Below are 21,739 nucleotides of genomic sequence, written 5' to 3'. Positions count from 1 at the left end.
GTAATTGGGAAAGAGAATTAGATGCCACCGTTCATACATGAGGTTGTCTTCTGGTCCTTGATTCCCCTCTCCTGGATACAAGACTGTGCATTGACATTGTCACCCTGGGCAAACCACACTGACCATCAACGCCTCTCATCATTTCATAAACTTCCTTCAGGTCTCCAATGATCCAGAGAAAACAATCCAAATCTGTCCAACCTCTCAAAATACCCAGCATCCTCAACATCCCGGCAAACCTCCTACTCTGGCACCCTCCCCAAAGCCTCCACATCCTGCCCGCAATGGGGCCACCAGAGTGCACACAATGCTCCCAATATGGCCTGACCAATGGTTTATACACCTGCAACATGACTTCCTGACCATTATACTCAATGCCCCGACCATTCAAGCCAAGCATACGATGTGCTTTCTTTGCCACTATATCTACTTGTGTTGCCACTTGCAAGGAGTCATGCACTTCATCTCAAGCTCCTGTCTCCTACTGTTTACTGCGTTGGACCTCCCAAAGTGCAACATGTCACACTCGTGCAAGTGTCAACTGGTCTATATCCTGCTGCATCTGTTGACAACGTTCTTCTTGTCCACAACTCTGCCAACTCTTTGCGTTGTCTGCAAACTTACTAAACCACTCATCTACATTTTCATCCGAATCATTTTCCAGAGTAAAGGAGGCAGATGCCTGTGAAACGGGTTGGAGCAGCGGTCAACGATGTTGGCGAGAGATGTTGGCAATTACAGAGCAGATGAACACGTGGCCTTTTTGCTTTGTGAGCCATCATGGTGACAATTACGACAGCAGATCGTGTGATTGAATGAGGAAGCAGAAGTCGAGGCTGCTCAAAAACATACAAATCTCACCATGGGAATTGATCTTGTGAAGTCTGAGGTAACGAGACTGGGGAAGACGAGATGTGAGAATGGGTTGAGAACATGGAGAGACAGGAGGAAGACCTAGACTTTGTGTCCGCAGATCTGCAAGATACCAAGGTGCAGCAGACGGCTTAGTCTGCCCACAGATCTCCAAGGTCGGCAAGATGTTTGGGAGGGAAGCACTTTGGTGTTTGACTACAGGATGAAGCAGGGATGTCAGGCTAGAACGATACCTCATTCCAAGCTGCCTCATTGCCGACTTTAGACTCTTCACTGTGAAACCAGAGGCACCAGAGGACCAGAGAGAGGCCACAGCCTCAGAATTAAAGGACGTACCTTTACAAAAGAGATGAGGATGAATTTCTTTAGTCAGAGGGGTGGTGAATCTGTGGAATTAATTGCCACAGACAGCGGTGGAGGGCAAGTCTTAGGATATTTTTTAATACAGAGATTGATTAGTACAGGTGTCGGGTTATGGGGAGAAGGCAGGAGAATGGCGTTAGGAGGGAGAGATAGATCAGCCATGAATGGCAGAGTAGACTTGATGGGCCGAATGGCCTAATTCTGCTCCTAGAACTTATGAATGTGTGAGCTAATGTTATAAAGACTGTTTCCTGCACCCTGGTATGTTTCTCTTTGCACCACCTGTTGTACATGTGCATGCTCTGGTTTTACTCATGCAGATTATGATTAGCCTGGATAATACGCCTAGCTTTTCCCGGACCTTTGCACAAGTCAATAATAAATCAAATACCAACATACAAACAAAGTCCGAGCCACACCTAGTCTGCAAGCAAGAACATTTACAGAGAAGCATTTATGTTGACAAGGTTTAGCAGTTTTAATCACAAGGATCAAAATGAAGGATCGATTTGAAGAGCATGCCAAGGAGGTTTATCAGACTGCTTACTTTTAATTGGGTCAGAGAGGCCGTGTGAAAATGTACCTTTGACCGACCGAGTCTGTGCCGAATTAATCTACAAAACAGCCCGTCTTTGGAGCGTGGGAGGAAACCAGTGCACCCGGAGAAAACCCACGTGATCACAGGGTGAACGTATAAACACTGTAAACGCAGCACCCGTAGTCAGGATCGAACCCGGGTCTATGGCGCTGTAAGGCAGCAACTCAACCCCTGTGCCACCGTGTTGCCACAATGCTGCTTGGATTAGGGAGAATCTGGACAGGCTTGGATTGTTTTATCTGGAACACTGAAGGCTGAGGGGAGAGGTAACAGAAGTTGATACAATGAGGGTCATTGAGAGGGTGGACAGTCCTTTCTTCCGGGATTGTAAAATCAAATACAAGAGGGCAGAGCTTTCAGATGGAAGGGGCAAAGTTTAAAGGAGGGGGGCAGAAGTTTTCTATTTGGGTGGTGGGTGCCCGGAGTGAGCAGGGGGCGGTGGTGGTGGAGGCAGATATGATGGTGGCATTGAAGAGACGTTTGGACAAGTATGTGGATATGCAGGAGTATGTGCAGGCAGATAAAGAGTTGTTCTTGGCATCATGTTCAGCACAGGCAGTGAGGCACAGGGCTGTTCCTGTGCTGCTCAATGTACAATACGTTCTGCTCCAACCTTGGTCCGAGGGCCCTTTCCCCAGGAGGAGACAACGTGAAGTACCACTGGGGTGACTTCAACACCAAGGTCGGTAGGAATGTGATCCTCTAACAAGGTGTAGTGTGGCGGGGAGAGACCAGGGAGAAGGCAGGAGAATGGGGTTAGGAGGGAGAGATAGATCAGCCATGATTGAATGGCGGAGTAGACTCGATGGGGCTGAATGGCCTAATTCTACTCTTATTCCTTATGAAAGGGAGCAGGGGGGAGGGGGGGTAAGATAGCTGGTACAGAGGGTGGGTGGGGGGGGGGGGGGGGGATAGATGGGTGCGAGGATGGAGCAGGGTTTAGATTTTGGTTCATTATTGTCACTGTGGGGAGTGTGGTCTGTGTGGGACTGGGCTACATCTACAATAGTGGGGAGTGTGGTGTGTGTGATGGACTGGGCTACATCTACAATGGTGGGGAGTGTGGTGTGTGATTAATTCGCCCCTCTGTAAATTGCCCCCTAGTGTGTAGGGAGTGGATGTAACAGTGGGGAAAACCAAACTCGTGCGAGCAGGTGATCGATGGTCGGCGTGGACTCAGTGGGCCAGTTTCCATGCTGCATTTCCAAACTAAACCGCGGTGACTCTGCCCGTGACCCACACCTCCCCTTGTGACCTGCCCCTCAATAACCGCCCCCACCCACCGTACCTGCCTAGTGACCAGACCACGAGACATTGTTGAAGAAGGTAGAGGGGTCGAGACCACTCACGTTCACAGGTAGTCTGCAGCGGTGACCAGGTCAAGTCTGAGTTACAGGTGATCTTTGGGGAGGTGCCCTCCTTCAGCGTGAAGCCTGGGTTACACCTGTAAGTCACATTCGACCCCACAGGGAAGGCCTGGGAAATATGTTCATCCCTCGGTGACCCGTTTTCCAAAGATGGGAGATTTCCACATACACCCGCTTTTAAAAAGAGAAAAAAGTTAGTTTTCAGTTCAACCCACAGTCGAGACCCCCTCTCCCCCCTCAGTTCAAGACTCCAGAGTGTTTTATTGTTATGTGTCCCAGATAGAACGAAGATATTCTTACTAGCAGACACAACACAATATGGAAACATAGTGCATTGTAAACAACACACACAGTAGTTCAGAGCTTATTTGAGGTTGACACCTCCTTTCCCATGGTGGAGACCCCTCTTCCCCTCAGTTGAGTCACCCCTAATATAGATCTCCCCCTGCCCCGGTTGAGAGTAACCCCCCCTCACCAGGGGAAGGAACGGCTCTGGCCAGTTGTCCAGTGGCCAGAGATGAGTGTTTACGTAGCGATAGCGAGCATGATGTCCAGTACCTCTGCACGATGGTGGCGGTGAGCTCCACTGTCCGTCCGCCTTGCAGGTCACCTCCGCCGGCCCGATCAGCGAGAAGCCAAGTTTACAGGAATACTTCGCCGTCATGCCGTACTCCCAGAACTCACTGTCACCACGACCGGAAACAGAGCCGTTACTGATGGCCGGAGCTTCTGAGCATGTCACAACTGGGGAAAGATAAACACAGTCAGAGATCACAACTTTAAACACAAAGACACGCTGCAGGGGGCAACATGGACACACGCGGTGTGTTCTTTAACATGCTGACCAGACTGCCACAGGTTGTTCAGAACACAGGACAGTACAGGAACAGGCCCTTCAGCCCACAATGTCCCTGCCCAACATGCCAGGACCAACACTTACCTGCCTGCACATGATCCATATCCCTCCATATCCACGCGCCTGTCCAAAAGCCTCAACACCACTATGGTATCTGCCTCCACCACCACCCTCAGTAAAAACACACTGCAGTAAACATTCCCCTCTCACCTTAAAGCTATGTCTAGTGTTTGATATTTCAAGAGAGGTAAATGGTTCTCAATGTCTACATTATCACCGCATCAGATCTTCCCAGAGAAAACAATCCAAGTATCAGAATGATACCTCTAATGCACGTATCATTCTGGTAAACCTCCCCTGCACCCTCACCAAAGTCACCACATCCTGTAATGGGGGCGACCAGAACTGCACACAATACTCCACATGCAGCCTGGCCAAAGTCCTATACAGCTGCATCCTGACTTCAGACTTGTACTCAATGCCCCGACCAATGAAGAAAGCAAACCATATGCTTTCTTTGCCACTCTGCAAGTAAGAATGTCATTGTTCCATCTGCGACATACGACGATAAAACACTCTAGACTCTTGACTATCACGCATTGTCACTTTCAGCAAGCTGCGGACTTGGACCCCAAGCCCTGTACAACAATGCCGTTAAGAGTCGTGTACATTATCCCCTTTCATTCGACCTCCCAAAGGCCAACTCCCATTTCACACCTTCTCAGATTAAACTCCATCTGCCATTCCTCCGCCCATTTCGGCAGCGGATCTACTGTATATTCTGCTGAATACATTGACAGCCTTTCTCGAGACCCCAACAATGTTGGTGTCAATTCACAGCTCCAAACATCAGGCTTTCTCACAGAAGGGCAGCATGGAGGCACAGCAGTAATAATAATAATAATGGATGGGATTTATATAGCGCCTTTCTAATACTCAAGGCGCTTTACATCGCATTATTCATTCACTCCTCAGTCACACTCGGTGGTGGTAAGCTACTTCTGTAGCCACAGCTGCCCTGGGGCAGACTGACGGAAGCGTGGCTGCCAATCTGCGCCTACGGCCCCTCCGACCACCACCAATCACTCACACACATTCACACACAGGCAAAGGTGGGTGAAGTGTCTTGCCCAAGGACAGTCCAAGCGGGAATCTACTGTAAGGCAGTAGAGTTGCTGCCTTACAGCGCCAGGGACCAGAGTTCAATCCCGACTACGGGTGCTGTCTGTACGGAGTCTGTACGTTCTCCCCGAGACCTGCGTGGGTTTTCTCTGGGTGCTCCAGTTTCCTCCCACACTCCAAAGACGTGCAGGTTTGTAGGTTTGTAGGTTAATTCCCAAGTGTGTGTAGGATATTGTTAGTGTGTACCTTCTCTCCAGAGATGCTGCCCGTCCTGTTGAGTTACTCCAGCTTTGTGTCTACCGTTTAAACCAGCATCTACACATAATCTAGGACCACGCACACCCCGGTCATTCCTTCTTCTCCCCTCTCCCGTTAAGCAGACGATACAAAAGTTTCTAAACGCACACTACAAGACTCAGGATGGAAAGAGCTAACTTGTGAAGCTGCCACGTCCAGCTTTGATGTGAGGATTAGGGAGGGGAATCACAGACACCTGCCCTTGCCGATGAGGAACTCCAGCTCACCTTCACAGGTAGGCACCTGGCCGCTCCACCCGCTGTCCTCACACAGCCTGGTGTCCCGACCCACCATGTTGTACCTGCAAAAGGGAAAGGAACAGCTCGGGAAATACCCACAACCAACGGGACAATGACAGCGATCCCAGGAAAGGCCAATCAAAGATTCACATTTGGGTAGAAAATGCTGGAGTAACTCAGTGGGTCTGACATCATCTCTGGAGAACATGGATAGGTGACATTTCATAAGTGAAGGGGGTAGAATTAGGCTATTCGGCCCATCAATTATATACTGCCATGCAATCATGACTGATCTATCTCTCCCTCCTAATCCCATTCTCCTGCCTTCTCCCCATAACCCCCGACACCCGTACTAATCAAGGATCGATCTATCTCTACCTTAGTGGGGTTACTCAATGTGCTCCAATTTGCCTTCCACATTCTGATAACGTGCAGATTTATAGGTTAATTGGCTTCCTTAAAACGTCCTAATTGGTGACGACAGAATTGGTGTACAGGTGACTGCTAGTAGCGTGGATGTGGGCCAAAGGGCCTGTTTCCTTGTGGTATCTCCACGCATGTTCTCCAGAGATGGACAATTTAGAATGGATAATTAGCTAGAGGAAGGTGACTTATTATCTATTCTATATTTTACCTGATCTCCGTTCCCTTTGATCACTAGTTTTCACACCTTGCCCGTCCATATCTGTGTCTCCCTCTCCCCTGACACTGTTGGAAGAAGGGTCTCAAACCCGAAACGTCACCCATTCCCTTTCTCCAGAGATGCTGCCTGACTCGCTGAGTTACTCCAGCACTTTGTGTCTTTACCCGGTGTAACCCAGCATCTGCAGTTCCTTCCTCCAGTTACTACAGAGCAGACAGACGGACGGACACTCACCCCGTGTTACAGAAGAAGGTAGCCTTGTCTCCAAATTTGTTCCCCGTTGCATTGTAACGTCCATTCAGGATTTCTCCAGGACTTCCACAGGATTTTCCTAAAGAGGAATTAGTGGAGAATTCCATGAGTTAGAACATGCCGAAAGTCCGCTGTGTTACATTGCATCTCACTGCGCTTGGAAACTTGCAACGAGGAGTTTTCACTGCACTGCTGCCCCAGTGCCAGAACACAAATTCAAGACTTTAACATATAAAAATAAAATAGGTGCAGGAGTAGGCCATTCGGCCCTTCGAGCCAGCACCGCCATTCAATATGATCATGGCTGATCATCCACAATCAGTACCCCGTTCCTGTTTTCTCCCCATATCCTTTGATTCCATTAGCCCTAAGAGCTAAATCTAACTCTCTCTTGAAAACATCGAGTGGAGGGAGCATGGTGGCGCAGCGGGTAGAGCTGCTGCCTCACAGCACCAGAGACCCTGGTTCGATCCAGACCTTGGGTGCTGTCTGTGTGGAGTTTGCACTTTCTCCCTGTGACCTGCGTGGGTTTCCTTCACAATCTCAAAGATGTGCGGGTTTGTAGATTAATTCGCCCCTCTGTAAATTGCCCCCTAGTGTGTAGGGAGTGGATGTAACAGTGGGGAAAACCAAACTCGTGCGAGCAGGTGATCGATGGTCGGCGTGGACTCAGTGGGCCAGTTTCCATGCTGCATTTCCAAACTAAACCGCGGTGACTCTGCCCGTGACCCACACCTCCCCTTGTGACCTGCCCCTCAATAACCGCCCCCACCCACCGTACCTGCCTAGTGACCAGACCACGAGACATTGTTGAAGAAGGTAGAGGGGTCGAGACCACTCACGTTCACAGGTAGTCTGCAGCGGTGACCATTTCAAGTCTGAGTTACAGGTGATCTTTGGGGAGGTGCCCTCCTTCAGCGTGAAGCCTGGGTTACACCTGTAAGTCACATTCGACCCCACAGGGAAGGCATCCTGGGAAATATGTTCATCCCTTGGTGACCCGTTTTCCAAAGATGGGAGATTTCCACATACACCCGCTTTTAAAAAGAGAAGAAAGTTAGTTTTCAGTTCAACCCACAGTCGAGACCCCCTCTCCCCCCTCAGTTCAAGACTCCAGAGTGTTTTATTGTCATTTGTCCCAGATAGAACGAAGATATTCTTACTAGCAGACGCACAACACAATATGGAAACATAGTGCATTGTAAACAACACACACAGTAGTTCAGAGCTTATTTGAGGTTGACACCTCCTTTCCCATGGTGGAGACCCCTCTTCCCCTCAGTTGAGTCACCCCTAATATAGACCTCCCCCCGCCCCGGTTGAGAGCAACCCCCCCTCCCCCATCCACAGGGGGATGAGGAGGTGCCCCCCCACCCGGTCAACCCGACAATCCCGACCGGATCAACAAAGACCACCTTCACTTGGCACCTCCTTGGTCTTTGGTTCTGGAGCGCCCGGGAGAAGGGCCAGAGTGGGCCACTCCCGGCCCGGAGTGGGTGACCCAGTGACCTCTCACACTCACAGGTGGACAGGCAATGTGTAAGAAGGGGAGGGAGGTGATGCTGAATTTCCTCAGTTAGCCCCTGAGGAAGTAAAGGTGTTGGCTGGGGATGGGGGGGAGGTCTTGGGCAGAGCTGTTGCCAAACCCCACGGTGATGAAACCCGATACGATGTTTTCAACATTGCAACTGTAAAAAGTGGTGAAAGTCGCTGGGTTTCCTCAGGAAATTCTTGAGGAAGTATTGGCCAGGGTGGGTGGGGGTGGGGGAGGGGTAGAATGAGCACTAGAGAACACAACACAGTTGCAACATCTCCAATGCGGAGCTACACCAGCTAACTTCTGACCACTGACGGCCGATGGCAGAGAGACCTGGTCACCAGGGGAAGGAACGGCTCTGGCCAGTTGTCCAGTGGCCAGAGATGAGTGTTTACGTAGCGACAGCGAGCGTGATGTCCAGTACCTCTGCACGATGGTGGCGGTGAGCTCCACTGTCCGTCCGCCTTGCAGGTCACCTCCGCCGACCCGATCAGCGAGAAGCCAGGTTTACAGGAATACTTCGCCGTCATGCCGTGCTCCCAGAACTCACTGTCACCACGACCGGAAACAGAGCCGTTACTGACGGCCGGAGCTTCTGAGCATGTCACAACTGGGGAAAGATAAACACAGTCAGAGATCACAACTTTAAACACAAAGACACGCTGCAGGGGGCAACATGGACACACGCGGTGTGTTCTTTAACATGCTGACCAGACTGCCACAGGTTGTTCAGAACACAGGACAGTACAGGAACAGGCCCTTCAGCCCACAATGTCCCTGCCCAACATGCCAGGACCAACACTTACCTGCCTGCACATGATCCATATCCCTCCATATCCACGCGCCTGTCCAAAAGCCTCAACACCACTATGGTATCTGCCTCCACCACCACCCTCAGTAAAAACACAGTGCAGTAAACATTCCCCTCTCACCTTAAAGCTATGTCTAGTGTTTGATATTTCAAGAGTGGTAAATGGTTCTCAGTGTCTACATTATCACCGCATCAGATCTTCCCAGAGAAAACAATCCAAGTATCAGAATGATACCTCTAATGCACGTATCATTCTTGTAAACCTCCCCTGCACCCTCTCCAAAGTCACCACATCCTGTAATGAGGGCGACCAGAACTGCACACAATACTCCACATGCAGCCTGGCCAAAGTCCTATACAGCTGCATCCTGACTTCAGACTTGTACTCAATGCCCCGACCAATGAAGAAAGCAAACCATATGCTTTCTTTGCCACTCTGCAAGTAAGAATGTAATTGTTCCATCTGCGACATACGACGATAAAACACTCTAGACTCTTGACTATCATGCATTGTCACTTTCAGCAAGCTGCGGACTTGGACCCCAAGCCCTGTACAACAATGCCGTTAAGAGTCGTGTACATTATCCCCTTTCATTCGACCTCCCAAAGACCAGCTCCCATTTCACACCTTCTCAGATTAAACTCCATCTGCCATTCCTCTGCCCATTTCTGCAGCGGATCTACTGTATATTCTGCTGAATACATTGACAGCCTTTCTTGAGACCCCAACAATGTTGGTGTCAATTCACAGCTCCAAACATCAGGCTTTCTCACAGAAGGGCAGCATGGAGGCACAGCAGTAATAATAATAATAATGGATGGGATTTATATAGCGCCTTTCTAATACTCAAGGCGCTTTACATCGCATTATTCATTCACTCCTCAGTCACACTCGGTGGTGGTAAGCTACCTCTGTAGCCACAGCTGCCCTGGGGCAGACTGACGGAAGCGTGGCTGCCAATCTGCGCCTACGGCCCCTCCGACCACCACCAATCACTCACACACATTCACACACATTCACACACAGGCAAAGGTGGGTGAAGTGTCTTGCCCAAGGACAGTCCAAGCGGGAATCTACTGTAAGGCAGTAGAGTTGCTGCCTTACAGCGCCAGGGACCAGAGTTCAATCCCGACTACGGGTGCTGTCTGTACGGAGTTTGTACGTTCTCCCCGAGACCTGCGTGGGTTTTCTCTGGGTGCTCCAGTTTCCTCCCACACTCCAAAGACGTGCAGGTTTGTAGGTTTGTAGGTTAATTCCCAAGTGTGTGTAGGATATTGTTAGTGTGTACCTTCTCTCCAGAGATGCTGCCCGTCCTGTTGAGTTACTCCAGCTTTGTGTCTACCGTTTAAACCAGCATCTACACATAATCTAGGACCACGCACACCCCGGTCATTCCTTCTTCTCCCCTCTCCCGTAGAGCAGACGATACAAAAGTTTCTAAACGCACACTACAAGACTCAGGATGGAAAGAGCTAACTTGTGAAGCTGCCACGTCCAGCTTTGATGTGAGGATTAGGGAGGGGAATCACAGACACCTGCCCTTGCCGATGAGGAACTCCAGCTCACCTTCACAGGTAGGCACCTGGCCGCTCCACCCGCTGTCCTCACACAGCCTGGTGTCCCGACCCACCAAGTTGTACCTGCAAAAGGGAAAGGAACAGCTCGGGAAATACCCACAACCAACGGGACAATGACAGCGATCCCAGGAAAGGCCAATCAAAGATTCACATTTGGGTAGAAAATGCTGGAGTAACTCAGTGGGTCTGACATCATCTCTGGAGAACATGGATAGGTGACATTTCATAAGTGAAGGGGGTAGAATTAGGCTATTCGGCCCATCAATTATATACTGCCATGCAATCATGACTGATCTATCTCTCCCTCCTAATCCCATTCCCTGCCTTCTCCCCATAACCCCCGACACCCGTACTAATCAAGGATCGATCTATCTCTGCCTTAGTGGCGTTACTCAATGTGCTCCAGTTTGCCTTCCACATTCTGATAACGTGCAGATTTATAGGGTAATTGGCTTCCGTAAAATGTCCTAATTGGTGACGACAGAATTGGTGTACAGGTGACTGCTAGTAGCGTGGATGTGGGCCAAAGGGCCTGTTAACTTGTGGGATCTCCAAGCATGTTCTCCAGAGATGGACAATTTAGAATGGATAATTAGCTAGAGGAAGGTGACTTATTATCTATTCTATATTTTACCTAATCTCCGTTCCCTTTGATCACTAGTTTTCACACCTTGCCCGTCCATATCTGTGTCTCCCTCTCCCCTGACACTCTGTTGGAAGAAGGGTCTCAAACCCGAAACGTCACCCATTCCCTTTCTCCAGAGATGCTGCCTGACTCGCTGAGTTACTCCAGCACTTTGTGTCTTTACCCGGTGTAACCCAGCATCTGCAGTTCCTTCCTCCAGTTACTACAGAGCAGACAGACGGACGGACACTCACCCCGTGTCACAGAAGAAGGTAGCCTTGTCTCCAAATTTGTTCCCCGTTGCATTGTAACGTCCATTCAGGATTTCTCCAGGACTTCCACAGGATTTTCCTAAAGAGGAATTAGTGGAGAATTCCATGAGTTAGAACATGCCGAAAGTCCGCTGTGTTACATTGCATCTCACTGCGCTTGGAAACTTGCAACGAGGAGTTTTCACTGCACTGTTGCCCCAGTTCCAGAACACAAATTCAAGACTTTAACATATAAAAATAAAATAGGTGCAGGAGTAGGCCATTCGGCCCTTCGAGCCAGCACCGCCATTCAATATGATCATGGCTGATTCAATATGATCCTGTTTTCTCCCCATATCCTTTGATTCCATTAGCCCTAAGAGCTAAATCTAACTCTCTCTTGAAAACATCGAGTGGAGGGAGCATGGTGGCGCAGCGGGTAGAGCTGCTGCCTCACAGCACCAGAGACCCTGGTTCGATCCAGACCTTGGGTGCTGTCTGTGTGGAGTTTGCACTTTCTCCCTGTGACCTGCGTGGGTTTTCTCCGGGTGCTCCGGTTTCCTCCCCAATCTCAAAGATGTGCGGGTTTGTAGATTAATTCGCCCCTCTGTAAATTGCCCCCTAGTGTGTAGGGAGTGGATGTAACAGTGGGGAAAACCAAACTCGTGCGAGCAGGTGATCGATGGTCGGCGTGGACTCAGTGGGCCAGTTTCCATGCTGCATTTCCAAACTAAACCGCGGTGACTCTGCCCGTGACCCACACCTCCCCTTGTGACCTGCCCCTCAATAACCGCCCCCACCCACCGTACCTGCCTAGTGACCAGACCACGAGACATTGTTGAAGAAGGTAGAGGGGTCGAGACCACTCACGTTCACAGGTAGTCTGCAGCGGTGACCAGGTCAAGTCTGAGTTACAGGTGATCTTTGGGGAGGTGCCCTCCTTCAGCTTGAAGCCTGGGTTACACCTGTAAATCACATTCGACCCCACAGGGAAGGCCTGGGAAATATGTTCATCCCTCGGTGACCCGTTTTCCAAAGATGGGAGATTTCCACATACACCCGCTTTTAAAAAGAGAAGAAAGTTAGTTTTCAGTTCAACCTACAGTCGAGACCCCCTCTCCCCCCTCAGTTCAAGACTCGAGTGTTTTATTGTCATTTGTCCCAGATAGAACGAAGATATTCTTACTAGCAGACACACAACACAATATGGAAACATAGTGCATTGTAAACAACACACAGTAGTTCAGAGCTTATTTGAGGTTGACACCTCCTTTCCCATGGTGGAGACCCCTCTTCCCCTCAGTTGAGTCACCCCTAATATAGACCTCCCCCTGCCCCGGTTGAGAGCAACCCCCCCTCCCCCATCCACAGGGGGATGAGGAGGTGCCCCCCCACCCGGTCAACCCGACAATCCCGACCGGATCAACAAAGACCACCTTCACTTGGCACCTCCTTGGTCTTTGGTTCTGGAGCGCCCGGGAGAAGGGGCAGAGTGGGGGTAGTGGGGGGGGGGGGGGGGGGGGTAGAATGAGCACTAGAGAACACAACACAGTTGCAACATCTCCAATGTGGAGCTACACCAGCTAACGTTACTTCTGACCACTGACGGCCGATGGCAGAGAATACTGGTCACCAGGGGAAGGAACGGCTCTGGCCAGTTGTCCAGTGGCCATAGATGAGTGTTTATGTAGCGACAGCGAGCATGATGTCCAGTACCTCTGCACGATGGTGGCGATGAGCTCCACTGTCCGTCCGCCTTGCAGGTCACCTCCGCCGACCCGATCAGCGAGAAGCCAAGTTTACAGGAATACTTCGCCGTCATGCCGTACTCCCAGAACTCACTGTCACCACGACCGGAAACAGAGCCGTTACCGATGGCCGGAGCTTCTGAGCATGTCACAACTGGGGAAAGATAAACACAGTCAGAGATCACAACTTTAAACACAAAGACACGCTGCAGGGGGCAACATGGACACACGCGGTGTGTTCTTTAACATGCTGACCAGACTGCCACAGGTTGTTCAGAACACAGGACAGTACAGGAACAGGCCCTTCAGCCCACAATGTCCCTGCCCAACATGCCAGGACCAACACTTACCTGCCTGCACATGATCCATATCCCTCCATATCCACGCGCCTGTCCAAAAGCCTCAACACCACTATGGTATCTGCCTCCACCACCACCCTCAGTAAAAACACAATGCAGTAAACATTCCCCTCTCACCTTAAAGCTATGTCTAGTGTTTGATATTTCAAGAGTGGTAAATGGTTCTCAGTGTCTACATTATCACCGCATCAGATCTTCCCAGAGAAAACAATCCAAGTATCAGAATGATACCTCTAATGCACGTATCATTCTGCTGAATACATTGACAGCCTTTCTCGAGACCCCAACAATGTTGGTGTCAATTCACAGCTCCAAACATCAGGCTTTCTCACAGAAGGGCAGCATGGAGGAACAGCAGTAATAATAATAATAATGGATGGGATTTATATAGCACCTTTCTAATACTCAAGGCGCTTTACATCGCATTATTAATTCACTCCTCAGTCACACTCGGTGGTGGTAAGCTACTTCTGTAGCCACAGCTGCCCTGGGGCAGACTGACGGAAGCGTGGCTGCCAATCTGCGCCTACGGCCCCTCCGACCACCACCTATCACTCACACACATTCACACACAGGTAAAGGTGGGTGAAGTGTCTTGCCCAAGGACACTCCAAGCGGGAATCTACTGTAAGGCAGTAGAGTTGCTGCCTTACAGCGCCAGGGACCAGAGTTCAATCCCGACTACGGGTGCTGTCTGTACGTTCTCCCCGAGACCTGCGTGGGTTTTCTCTGGGTGCTCCAGTTTCCTCCCACACTCCAAAGACGTGCAGGTTTGTAGGTTTGTAGGTTAATTCCCAAGTGTGTGTAGGATAGTGTTAGTGTGTACCTTCTCTCCAGAGATGCTGCCCGTCCTGTTGAGTTACTCCAGCTTTGTGTCTACCGTTTAAACCAGCATCTACACATAATCTAGGACCACTCACACCCCGGTCATTCCTTCTTCTCCCCTCTCCCGTAGAGCAGACGATACAAAAGTTTCTAAACGCACACTACAAGACTCAGGATGGAAAGAGCTAACTTGTGAAGCTGCCACGTCCAGCTTTGATGTGAGGATTAGGGAGGGGAATCACAGACACCTGCCCTTGCCGATGAGGAACTCCAGCTCACCTTCACAGGTAGGCACCTGGCCGCTCCACCCGCTGTCCTCACACAGCCTGGTGTCCCGACCCACCAAGTTGTACCTGGAAAAGGGAAAGGAACAGCTCGGGAAATACCCACAACCAACGGGACAATGACAGCGATCCCAGGAAAGGCCAATCAAAGATTCACATTTGGGTAGAAAATGCTGGAGTAACTCAGTGGGTCTGACATCATCTCTGGAGAACATGGATAGGTGACATTTCATAAGTGAAGGGGGTAGAATTAGGCTCTTCGGCCCATCAATTATATACTGCCATGCAATCATGACTGATCTATCTCTCCCTCCTAATCCCATTCTCCTGCCTTCTCCCCATAACCCCCGACACCCGTACTAATCAAGGATCGATCTATCTCTGCCTTAGTGGGGTTACTCAATGTGCTCCAGTTTGCCTTCCACATTCTGATAACGTGCAGATTTATAGGGTAATTGGCTTCCTTAAAATGTCCTAATTGGTGACGACAGAATTGGTGTACAGGTGACTGCTAGTAGCGTGGATGTGGGCCAAAGGGCCTGTTACCTTGTGGGATCTCCAAGCATGTTCTCCAGAGATGGACAATTTAGAATGGATAATTAGCTAGAGGAAGGTGACTTATTATCTATTCTATATTTTACCTAATCTCCGTTCCCTTTGATCACTAGTTTTCACACCTTGCCCGTCCATATCTGTGTCTCCCTCTCCCCTGACACTCTGTTGGAAGAAGGGTCTCAAACCCGAAACGTCACCCATTCCCTTTCTCCAGAGATGCTGCCTGACTCGCTGAGTTACTCCAGCACTTTGTGTCTTTACCCGATGTAACCCAGCATCTGCAGTTCCTTCCTCCAGTTACTACAGAGCAGACAGACGGACGGACACTCACCCCGTGTCACAGAAGAAGGTAGCCTTGTCTCCAAATTTGTTCCCCGTTGCATTGTAACGTCCATTCAGGATTTCTCCAGGACTTCCACAGGATTTTCCTAAAGAGGAATTAGTGGAGAATTCCATGAGTTAGAACATGCCGAAAGTCCGCTGTGTTACATTGCATCTCACTGCGCTTGGAAACTTGCAACGAGGAGTTTTCACTGCACTGTTGCCCCAGTTCCAGAACACAAATTCAAGACTTTAACATGTAAAAATAAAATAGGTGCAGGAGTAGGCCATTCGGCCCTTCGAGCCAGCACCGCCATTCAATATGATCATGGCTGATTCAATATGATCCTGTTTTCTCCCCATATCCTTTGATTCCATTAGCCCTAAGAGCTAAATCTAACTCTCTCTTGAAAACATCGAGTGGAGGGAGCATGGTGGCGCAGCGGGTAGAGCTGCTGCCTCACAGCACCAGAGACCCTGGTTCGATCCAGACCTTGGGTGCTGTCTGTGTGGAGTTTGCACTTTCTCCCTGTGACCTGCGTGGGTTTTCTCCGGGTGCTCCGGTTTCCTCCCCAATCTCAAAGGTGTGCGGGTTTGTAGATTAATTCGCCCCTCTGTAAATTGCCCCCTGGTGTGTAGGGAGTGGGTGTAACAGTGGGGAAAACCAAACTCGTGCGAGCAGGTGATCGATGGTCGGCGTGGACTCAGTGGGCCAGTTTCCATGCTGCATTTCCAAACTAAACCGCGGTGACTCTGCCCGTGACCCACACCTCCCCTTGTGACCTGCCCCTCAATAACCGCCCCCACCCACCGTACCTGCCTAGTGACCAGACCACGAGACATTGTTGAAGAAGGTAGAGGGGTCGAGACCACTCACGTTCACAGGTAGTCTGCAGCGGTGACCAGGTCAAGTCTGAGTTACAGGTGATCTTTGGGGAGGTGCCCTCCTTCAGCTTGAAGCCTGGGTTACACCTGTAAATCACATTCGACCCCACAGGGAAGGCCTGGGAAATATATTCATCCCTCGGTGACCCGTTTTCCAAAGATGGGAGATTTCCACATACACCCGCTTTTAAAAAGAGAAGAAAGTTAGTTTTCAGTTCAACCTACAGTCGAGACCCCCTCTCCCCCCTCAGTTCAAGACTCCAGAGTGTTTTATTGTCATTTGTCCCAGATAGAACGAAGATATTCTTACTAGCAGACGCACAACACAATATGGAAACATAGTGCATTGTAAACAACACACAGTAGTTCAGAGCTTATTTGAGGTTGACACCTCCTTTCCCATGGTGGAGACCCCTCTTCCCCTCAGTTGAGTCACCCCTAATATAGACCTCCCCCTGCCCCGGTTGAGAGCAACCCCCCCTCCCCCATCCACAGGGGGATGAGGAGGTGCCCCCCCACCCGGTCAACCCGACAATCCCGACCGGATCAACAAAGACCACCTTCACTTGGCACCTCCTTGGTCTTTGGTTCTGGAGCGCCCGGGAGAAGGGGCAGAGTGGGGGTAGTGGGGGGGGGGGGTAGAATGAGCACTAGAGAACACAACACAGTTGCAACATCTCCAATGCGGGGCTACACCAGCTAACGTTACTTCTGACCACTGACGACCGATGGCAGAGAGACCTGGTCACCAGGGGAAGGAACGGCTCTGGCCAGTTGTCCAGTGGCCATAGATGAGTGTTTATGTAGCGACAGCGAGCATGATGTCCAGTACCTCTGCACGATGGTGGCGATGAGCTCCACTGTCCGTCCGCCTTGCAGGTCACCTCCGCCGACCCGATCAGCGAGAAGCCAAGTTTACAGGAATACTTCGCCGTCATGCCGTGCTCCCAGAACTCACTGTCACCACGACCGGAAACAGAGCCGTTACCGATGGCCGGAGCTTCTGAGCATGTCACAACTGGGGAAAGATAAACACAGTCAGAGATCACAACTTTAAACACAAAGACACGCTGCAGGGGGCAACATGGACACACGCGGTGTGTTCTTTAACATGCTGACCAGACTGCCACAGGTTGTTCAGAACACAGGACAGTACAGGAACAGGCCCTTCAGCCCACAATGTCCCTGCCCAACATGCCAGGACCAACACTTACCTGCCTGCACATGATCCATATCCCTCCATATCCACGCGCCTGTCCAAAAGCCTCAACACCACTATGGTATCTGCCTCCACCACCACCCTCAGTAAAAACACAATGCAGTAAACATTCCCCTCTCACCTTAAAGCTATGTCTAGTGTTTGATATTTCAAGAGTGGTAAATGGTTCTCAGTGTCTACATTATCACCGCATCAGATCTTCCCAGAGAAAACAATCCAAGTATCAGAATGATACCTCTAATGCACGTATCATTCTGCTGAATACATTGACAGCCTTTCTCGAGACCCCAACAATGTTGGTGTCAATTCACAGCTCCAAACATCGGGCTTTCTCACAGAAGGGCAGCATGGAGGAACAGCAGTAATAATAATAATAATGGATGGGATTTATATAGCGCCTTTCTAATACTCAAGGCGCTTTACATCGCATTATTAATTCACTCCTCAGTCACACTCGGTGGTGGTAAGCTACTTCTGTAGCCACAGCTGCCCTGGGGCAGACTGACGGAAGCGTGGCTGCCAATCTGCGCCTACGGCCCCTCCGACCACCACCAATCACTCACACACATTCACACACAGGCAAAGGTGGGTGAAGTGTCTTGCCCAAGGACAGTATGCACTCCAAGCAGGATTCGAACCGGCTACCTTCCGGTTGCCAGCCGAACACTTAGCCCATTGTGCCATCTGTCGTCCCAAATGACAGCGATCCCAGGAAAGGCCAATCAAAGATTCACATTTGGGTAGAAAATGCTGGAGTAACTCAGTGGGTCTGACATCATCTCTGGAGAACATGGATAGGTGACATTTCATAAGTGAAGGGGGTAGAATTAGGCTCTTCGGCCCATCAATTATATACTGCCATGCAATCATGACTGATCTATCTCTCCCTCCTAATCCCATTCTCCTGCCTTCTCCCCATATTCCCCGACACCCTTACTAATCAAGGATCGATCTATCTCTGCCTTAGTGGGGTTACTCAATGTGCTCCAGTTTGCCTTCCACATTCTGATAACGTGCAGATTTATAGGGTAATTGGCTTCCTTAAAATGTCCTAATTGGTGACGACAGAATTGGTGTACAGGTGACTGCTAGTAGCGTGGATGTGGGCCAAAGGGCCTGTTACCTTGTGGGATCTCCAAGCATGTTCTCCAGAGATGGACAATTTAGAATGGATAATTAGCTAGAGGAAGGTGACTTATTATCTATTCTATATTTTACCTAATCTCCATTCCCTTTGATCACTAGTTTTCACACCTTGCCCGTCCATATCTGTGTCTCCCTCTCCCCTGACACTCTGTTGGAAGAAGGGTCTCAAACCCGAAACGTCACCCATTCCCTTTCTCCAGAGATGCTGCCTGACTCGCTGAGTTACTCCAGCACTTTGTGTCTTTACCCGATGTAACCCAGCATCTGCAGTTCCTTCCTCCAGTTACTACAGAGCAGACAGACGGACGGACACTCACCCCGTGTCACAGAAGAAGGTAGCCTTGTCTCCAAATTTGTTCCCCGTTGCATTGTAACGTCCATTCAGGATTTCTCCAGGACTTCCACAGGATTTTCCTAAAGAGGAATTAGTGGAGAATTCCATGAGTTAGAACATGCCGAAAGTCCGCTGTGTTACATTGCATCTCACTGCGCTTGGAAACTTGCAACGAGGAGTTTTCACTGCACTGTTGCCCCAGTTCCAGAACACAAATTCAAGACTTTAACATATAAAAATAAAATAGGTGCAGGAGTAGGCCATTCGGCCCTTCGAGCCAGCACCGCCATTCAATATGATCATGGCTGATCATCCACAATCAGTACCCCGTTCCTGTTTTCTCCCCATATCCTTTGATTCCATTAGCCCTAAGAGCTAAATCTAACTCTCTCTTAAAAACATCGAGTGGAGGGAGCATGGTGGCGCAGCGGGTAGAGCTGCTGCCTCACAGCACCAGAGACCCTGGTTCGATCCAGACCTTGGGTGCTGTCTGTGTGGAGTTTGCACTTTCTCCCTGTGACCTGCGTGGGTTTTCTCCGGGTGCTCCGGTTTCCTCCCCAATCTCAAAGATGTGCGGGTTTGTAGATTAATTCGCCCCTCTGTAAATTGCCCCCTAGTGTGTAGGGAGTGGATGTAACAGTGGGGAAAACCAAACTCGTGCGAGCAGGCGATCGATGGTCGGCGTGGACTCAGAGGGCCAGTTTCCATGCTGCATTTCCAAACTAAACCGCGGTGACTCTGCCCGTGACCCACACCTCCCCTTGTGACCTGCCCCTCAATAACCGCCCCCACCCACCGTACCTGCCTAGTGACCAGACCACGAGACATTGTTGAAGAAGGTAGAGGGGTCGAGACCACTCACGTTCACAGGTAGTCTGCAGCGGTGACCATTTCAAGTCTGAGTTACAGGTGATCTTTGGGGAGGTGCCCTCCTTCAGCTTGAAGCCTGGGTTACACCTGTAAGTCACATTCGACCCCACAGGGAAGGCCTGGGAAATATGTTCATCCCTCGGTGACCCGTTTTCCAAAGATGGGAGATTTCCACATACACCCGCTTTTAAAAAGAGAAGAAAGTTAGTTTTCAGTTCAACCCACAGTCGAGACCCCCTCTCCCCCCTCAGTTCAAGACTCCAGAGTGTTTTATTGTCATGTGTCCCAGATAGAACGAAGATATTCTTACTAGCAGACGCACAACACAATATAGAAACATAGTGCACTGTAAACAACACACACAGTAGTTCAGAGCTTATTTGAGGTTGACACCTCCTTTCCCATGGTGGAGACCCCTCTTCCCCTCAGTTGAGTCACCCCTAATATAGACCTCCCCCCGCCCCGGTTGAGAGCAACCCCCCCTCCCCCATCCACAGGGGGATGAGTAGGTGCCCCCCCACCCGGTCAACCCGACAATCCCGACCGGATCAACAAAGACCACCTTCACTTGGCACCTCCTTGGTCTTTGGTTCTGGAGCGCCCGGGAGAAGGGGCAGAGTGGGCCACTCCCGGCCCGGAGTGGGTGACCCAGTGACCTCTCACACTCACAGGTGGACGGGCAAGGTGTAAGAAGGGGAGGGAGGTGATGCTGAATTTCCTCAGTTAGCCCCTGAGGAAGTAAAGGTGTTGGCTGGGGATTGGGGGGGAGGTCTTGGGCAGAGCTGTTGCCAAACCCCAAGGAGTTTTCACTGCACTGTTGCCCCAGTTCCAGAACACAAATTCAAGACTTTAACAGTGGAAATAGAAGAGTGGTTCCAAGGAAGTAATATTAAATCACAGTAATACATGTTTAAACCCGCACCTGCAGTTCCTTCCTACACAACATACAAGTTTAGTTTAGTTTATTGTCACATGTAGCGAGGTACAGTGAAAAGCTTTTTGTTGCGTGCCAACCAGTCAGCAGAAAGGCAACACACGATTACCATTCAGTGTACAGATACAGGATAAATGGAATAATATTTAGTGCAAGTCCAATAAAGTCTGATCATAGTCCGAGTCTCCAATGAGGCAAAATATTATAGTCTCCAAATGTTAAACTATATTATATTTAATCAAGGTTTGCCACAAACCTACGTTAAAAGTCATCTTCCTAGATATGACCACGCAAACCATTTAGTTTAGAGATAGAGCGTGGAAAAAGCCTCCTTTATTGTGGATATAGAAACATAGAAAATAAGTGCAGGAGTAGGCCATTCGGCCCTTCAAGCCAGCACCACCATTCAACACGATCAAGGCTGATCATCCAGAATCAGTACCCCGTTCCTGCTTATTTTTTCTATTTTAGTTTTGACTAAACTTACAGACTAAACATAACATGTTGATTTACTTTGGTGTTCGACCCGTCCTCGCGGCCTACCAGCGGGCCTGGAGCGGCGTTTCCTGAGGGGACGGCAGTGCAGCGCTGGAGCACCATTGCGGGGCGGGCGGTGCCTTGCCTGAGTCGCCGCGCTGGAACCGGCGAGCTGGGACCGGCGTTTAAAACATCGCGGAGCTGCGGGCGGCGGCGCTGAAACTTTACACCGGGAGCCTGGGATCTCGCGACGAGATGGCCAGTTGAGCTCCATTCGGCGCGGCCTTGTCGGCTCCGGAAGCCACGGTCTCGAGTAGGGAGGCGGCCGTTCCAGGGTTCCCATGCCGCTGAGAGGACTCTCCCGACGCCA

At 50.2% G+C, this 21,739-nt stretch overlaps 2 protein-coding genes across 2 annotated transcripts; both read right to left on the bottom strand.

Moving 5' to 3' along the window:
- Positions 1–790: 790 nt before the first annotated feature.
- On the bottom strand, positions 791–5,875 carry LOC116986662 (C4b-binding protein alpha chain-like). Its single transcript, XM_033042234.1, has 4 exons — positions 5,704–5,875; positions 3,760–3,945; positions 3,123–3,375; positions 791–836 (listed from the first exon to the last, which is right to left on the bottom strand). The coding sequence occupies exons 1-4, from the start codon at positions 5,768–5,770 to the stop codon at positions 791–793; spliced, it is 552 nt and encodes a 183-aa protein (XP_032898125.1). The 5' UTR covers positions 5,771–5,875.
- A 713-nt stretch (positions 5,876–6,588) lies between these two features.
- LOC116986661 (sushi, von Willebrand factor type A, EGF and pentraxin domain-containing protein 1-like) lies at positions 6,589–20,078 on the bottom strand. Its single transcript, XM_033042233.1, has 13 exons — positions 19,951–20,078; positions 19,072–19,168; positions 17,222–17,407; positions 16,382–16,573; positions 15,515–15,611; positions 14,624–14,697; positions 13,129–13,314; positions 12,283–12,474; positions 11,416–11,512; positions 10,526–10,599; positions 8,572–8,757; positions 7,453–7,647; positions 6,589–6,689 (listed from the first exon to the last, which is right to left on the bottom strand). Exons 2-13 carry the CDS (start codon positions 19,133–19,135, stop codon positions 6,589–6,591), a joined length of 1,644 nt encoding a protein of 547 aa, XP_032898124.1. The 5' UTR covers positions 19,136–19,168; positions 19,951–20,078.
- Positions 20,079–21,739: the final 1,661 nt, after the last annotated feature.

Source organism: Amblyraja radiata, chromosome 24 (assembly GCF_010909765.2).
Source record: "Amblyraja radiata isolate CabotCenter1 chromosome 24, sAmbRad1.1.pri, whole genome shotgun sequence".
In the NCBI taxonomy this organism is placed as follows: domain Eukaryota; kingdom Metazoa; phylum Chordata; class Chondrichthyes; order Rajiformes; family Rajidae; genus Amblyraja; species Amblyraja radiata.
Note: the sequence above shows the minus strand (reverse complement) of the source record. Positions and strands in the feature narration are given on the sequence as shown.

Excerpts from the sequence above, each read along its gene's own strand:
- LOC116986662 (XM_033042234.1), bottom strand. The coding sequence starts at position 5,770 with ATGGTGGGTCGGGACACCAGGCTGTGTGAGGACAGCGGGTGGAGCGGC. Across the intron at positions 3,946-5,703 it reads CCAGGTGCCTACCTGTGAAG|TTGTGACATGCTCAGAAGCT; the intron begins GTGAGCTGGAGT and ends ATCTTTCCCCAG. Across the intron at positions 837-3,122 it reads GTGGTCTGGTCACTAGGCAG|CCTCGACTTCTGCTTCCTCA; the intron begins GTACGGTGGGTG and ends GTTTTTGAGCAG.
- LOC116986661 (XM_033042233.1), bottom strand. The coding sequence starts at position 19,135 with ATGGACGTTACAATGCAACGGGGAACAAATTTGGAGACAAGGCTACCT. Across the intron at positions 13,315-14,623 it reads CCAGGTGCCTACCTGTGAAG|TTGTGACATGCTCAGAAGCT; the intron begins GTGAGCTGGAGT and ends ATCTTTCCCCAG. Across the intron at positions 11,513-12,282 it reads GCTGCAGACTACCTGTGAAC|GAAAATCCTGTGGAAGTCCT; the intron begins GTGAGTGGTCTC and ends ATTCCTCTTTAG.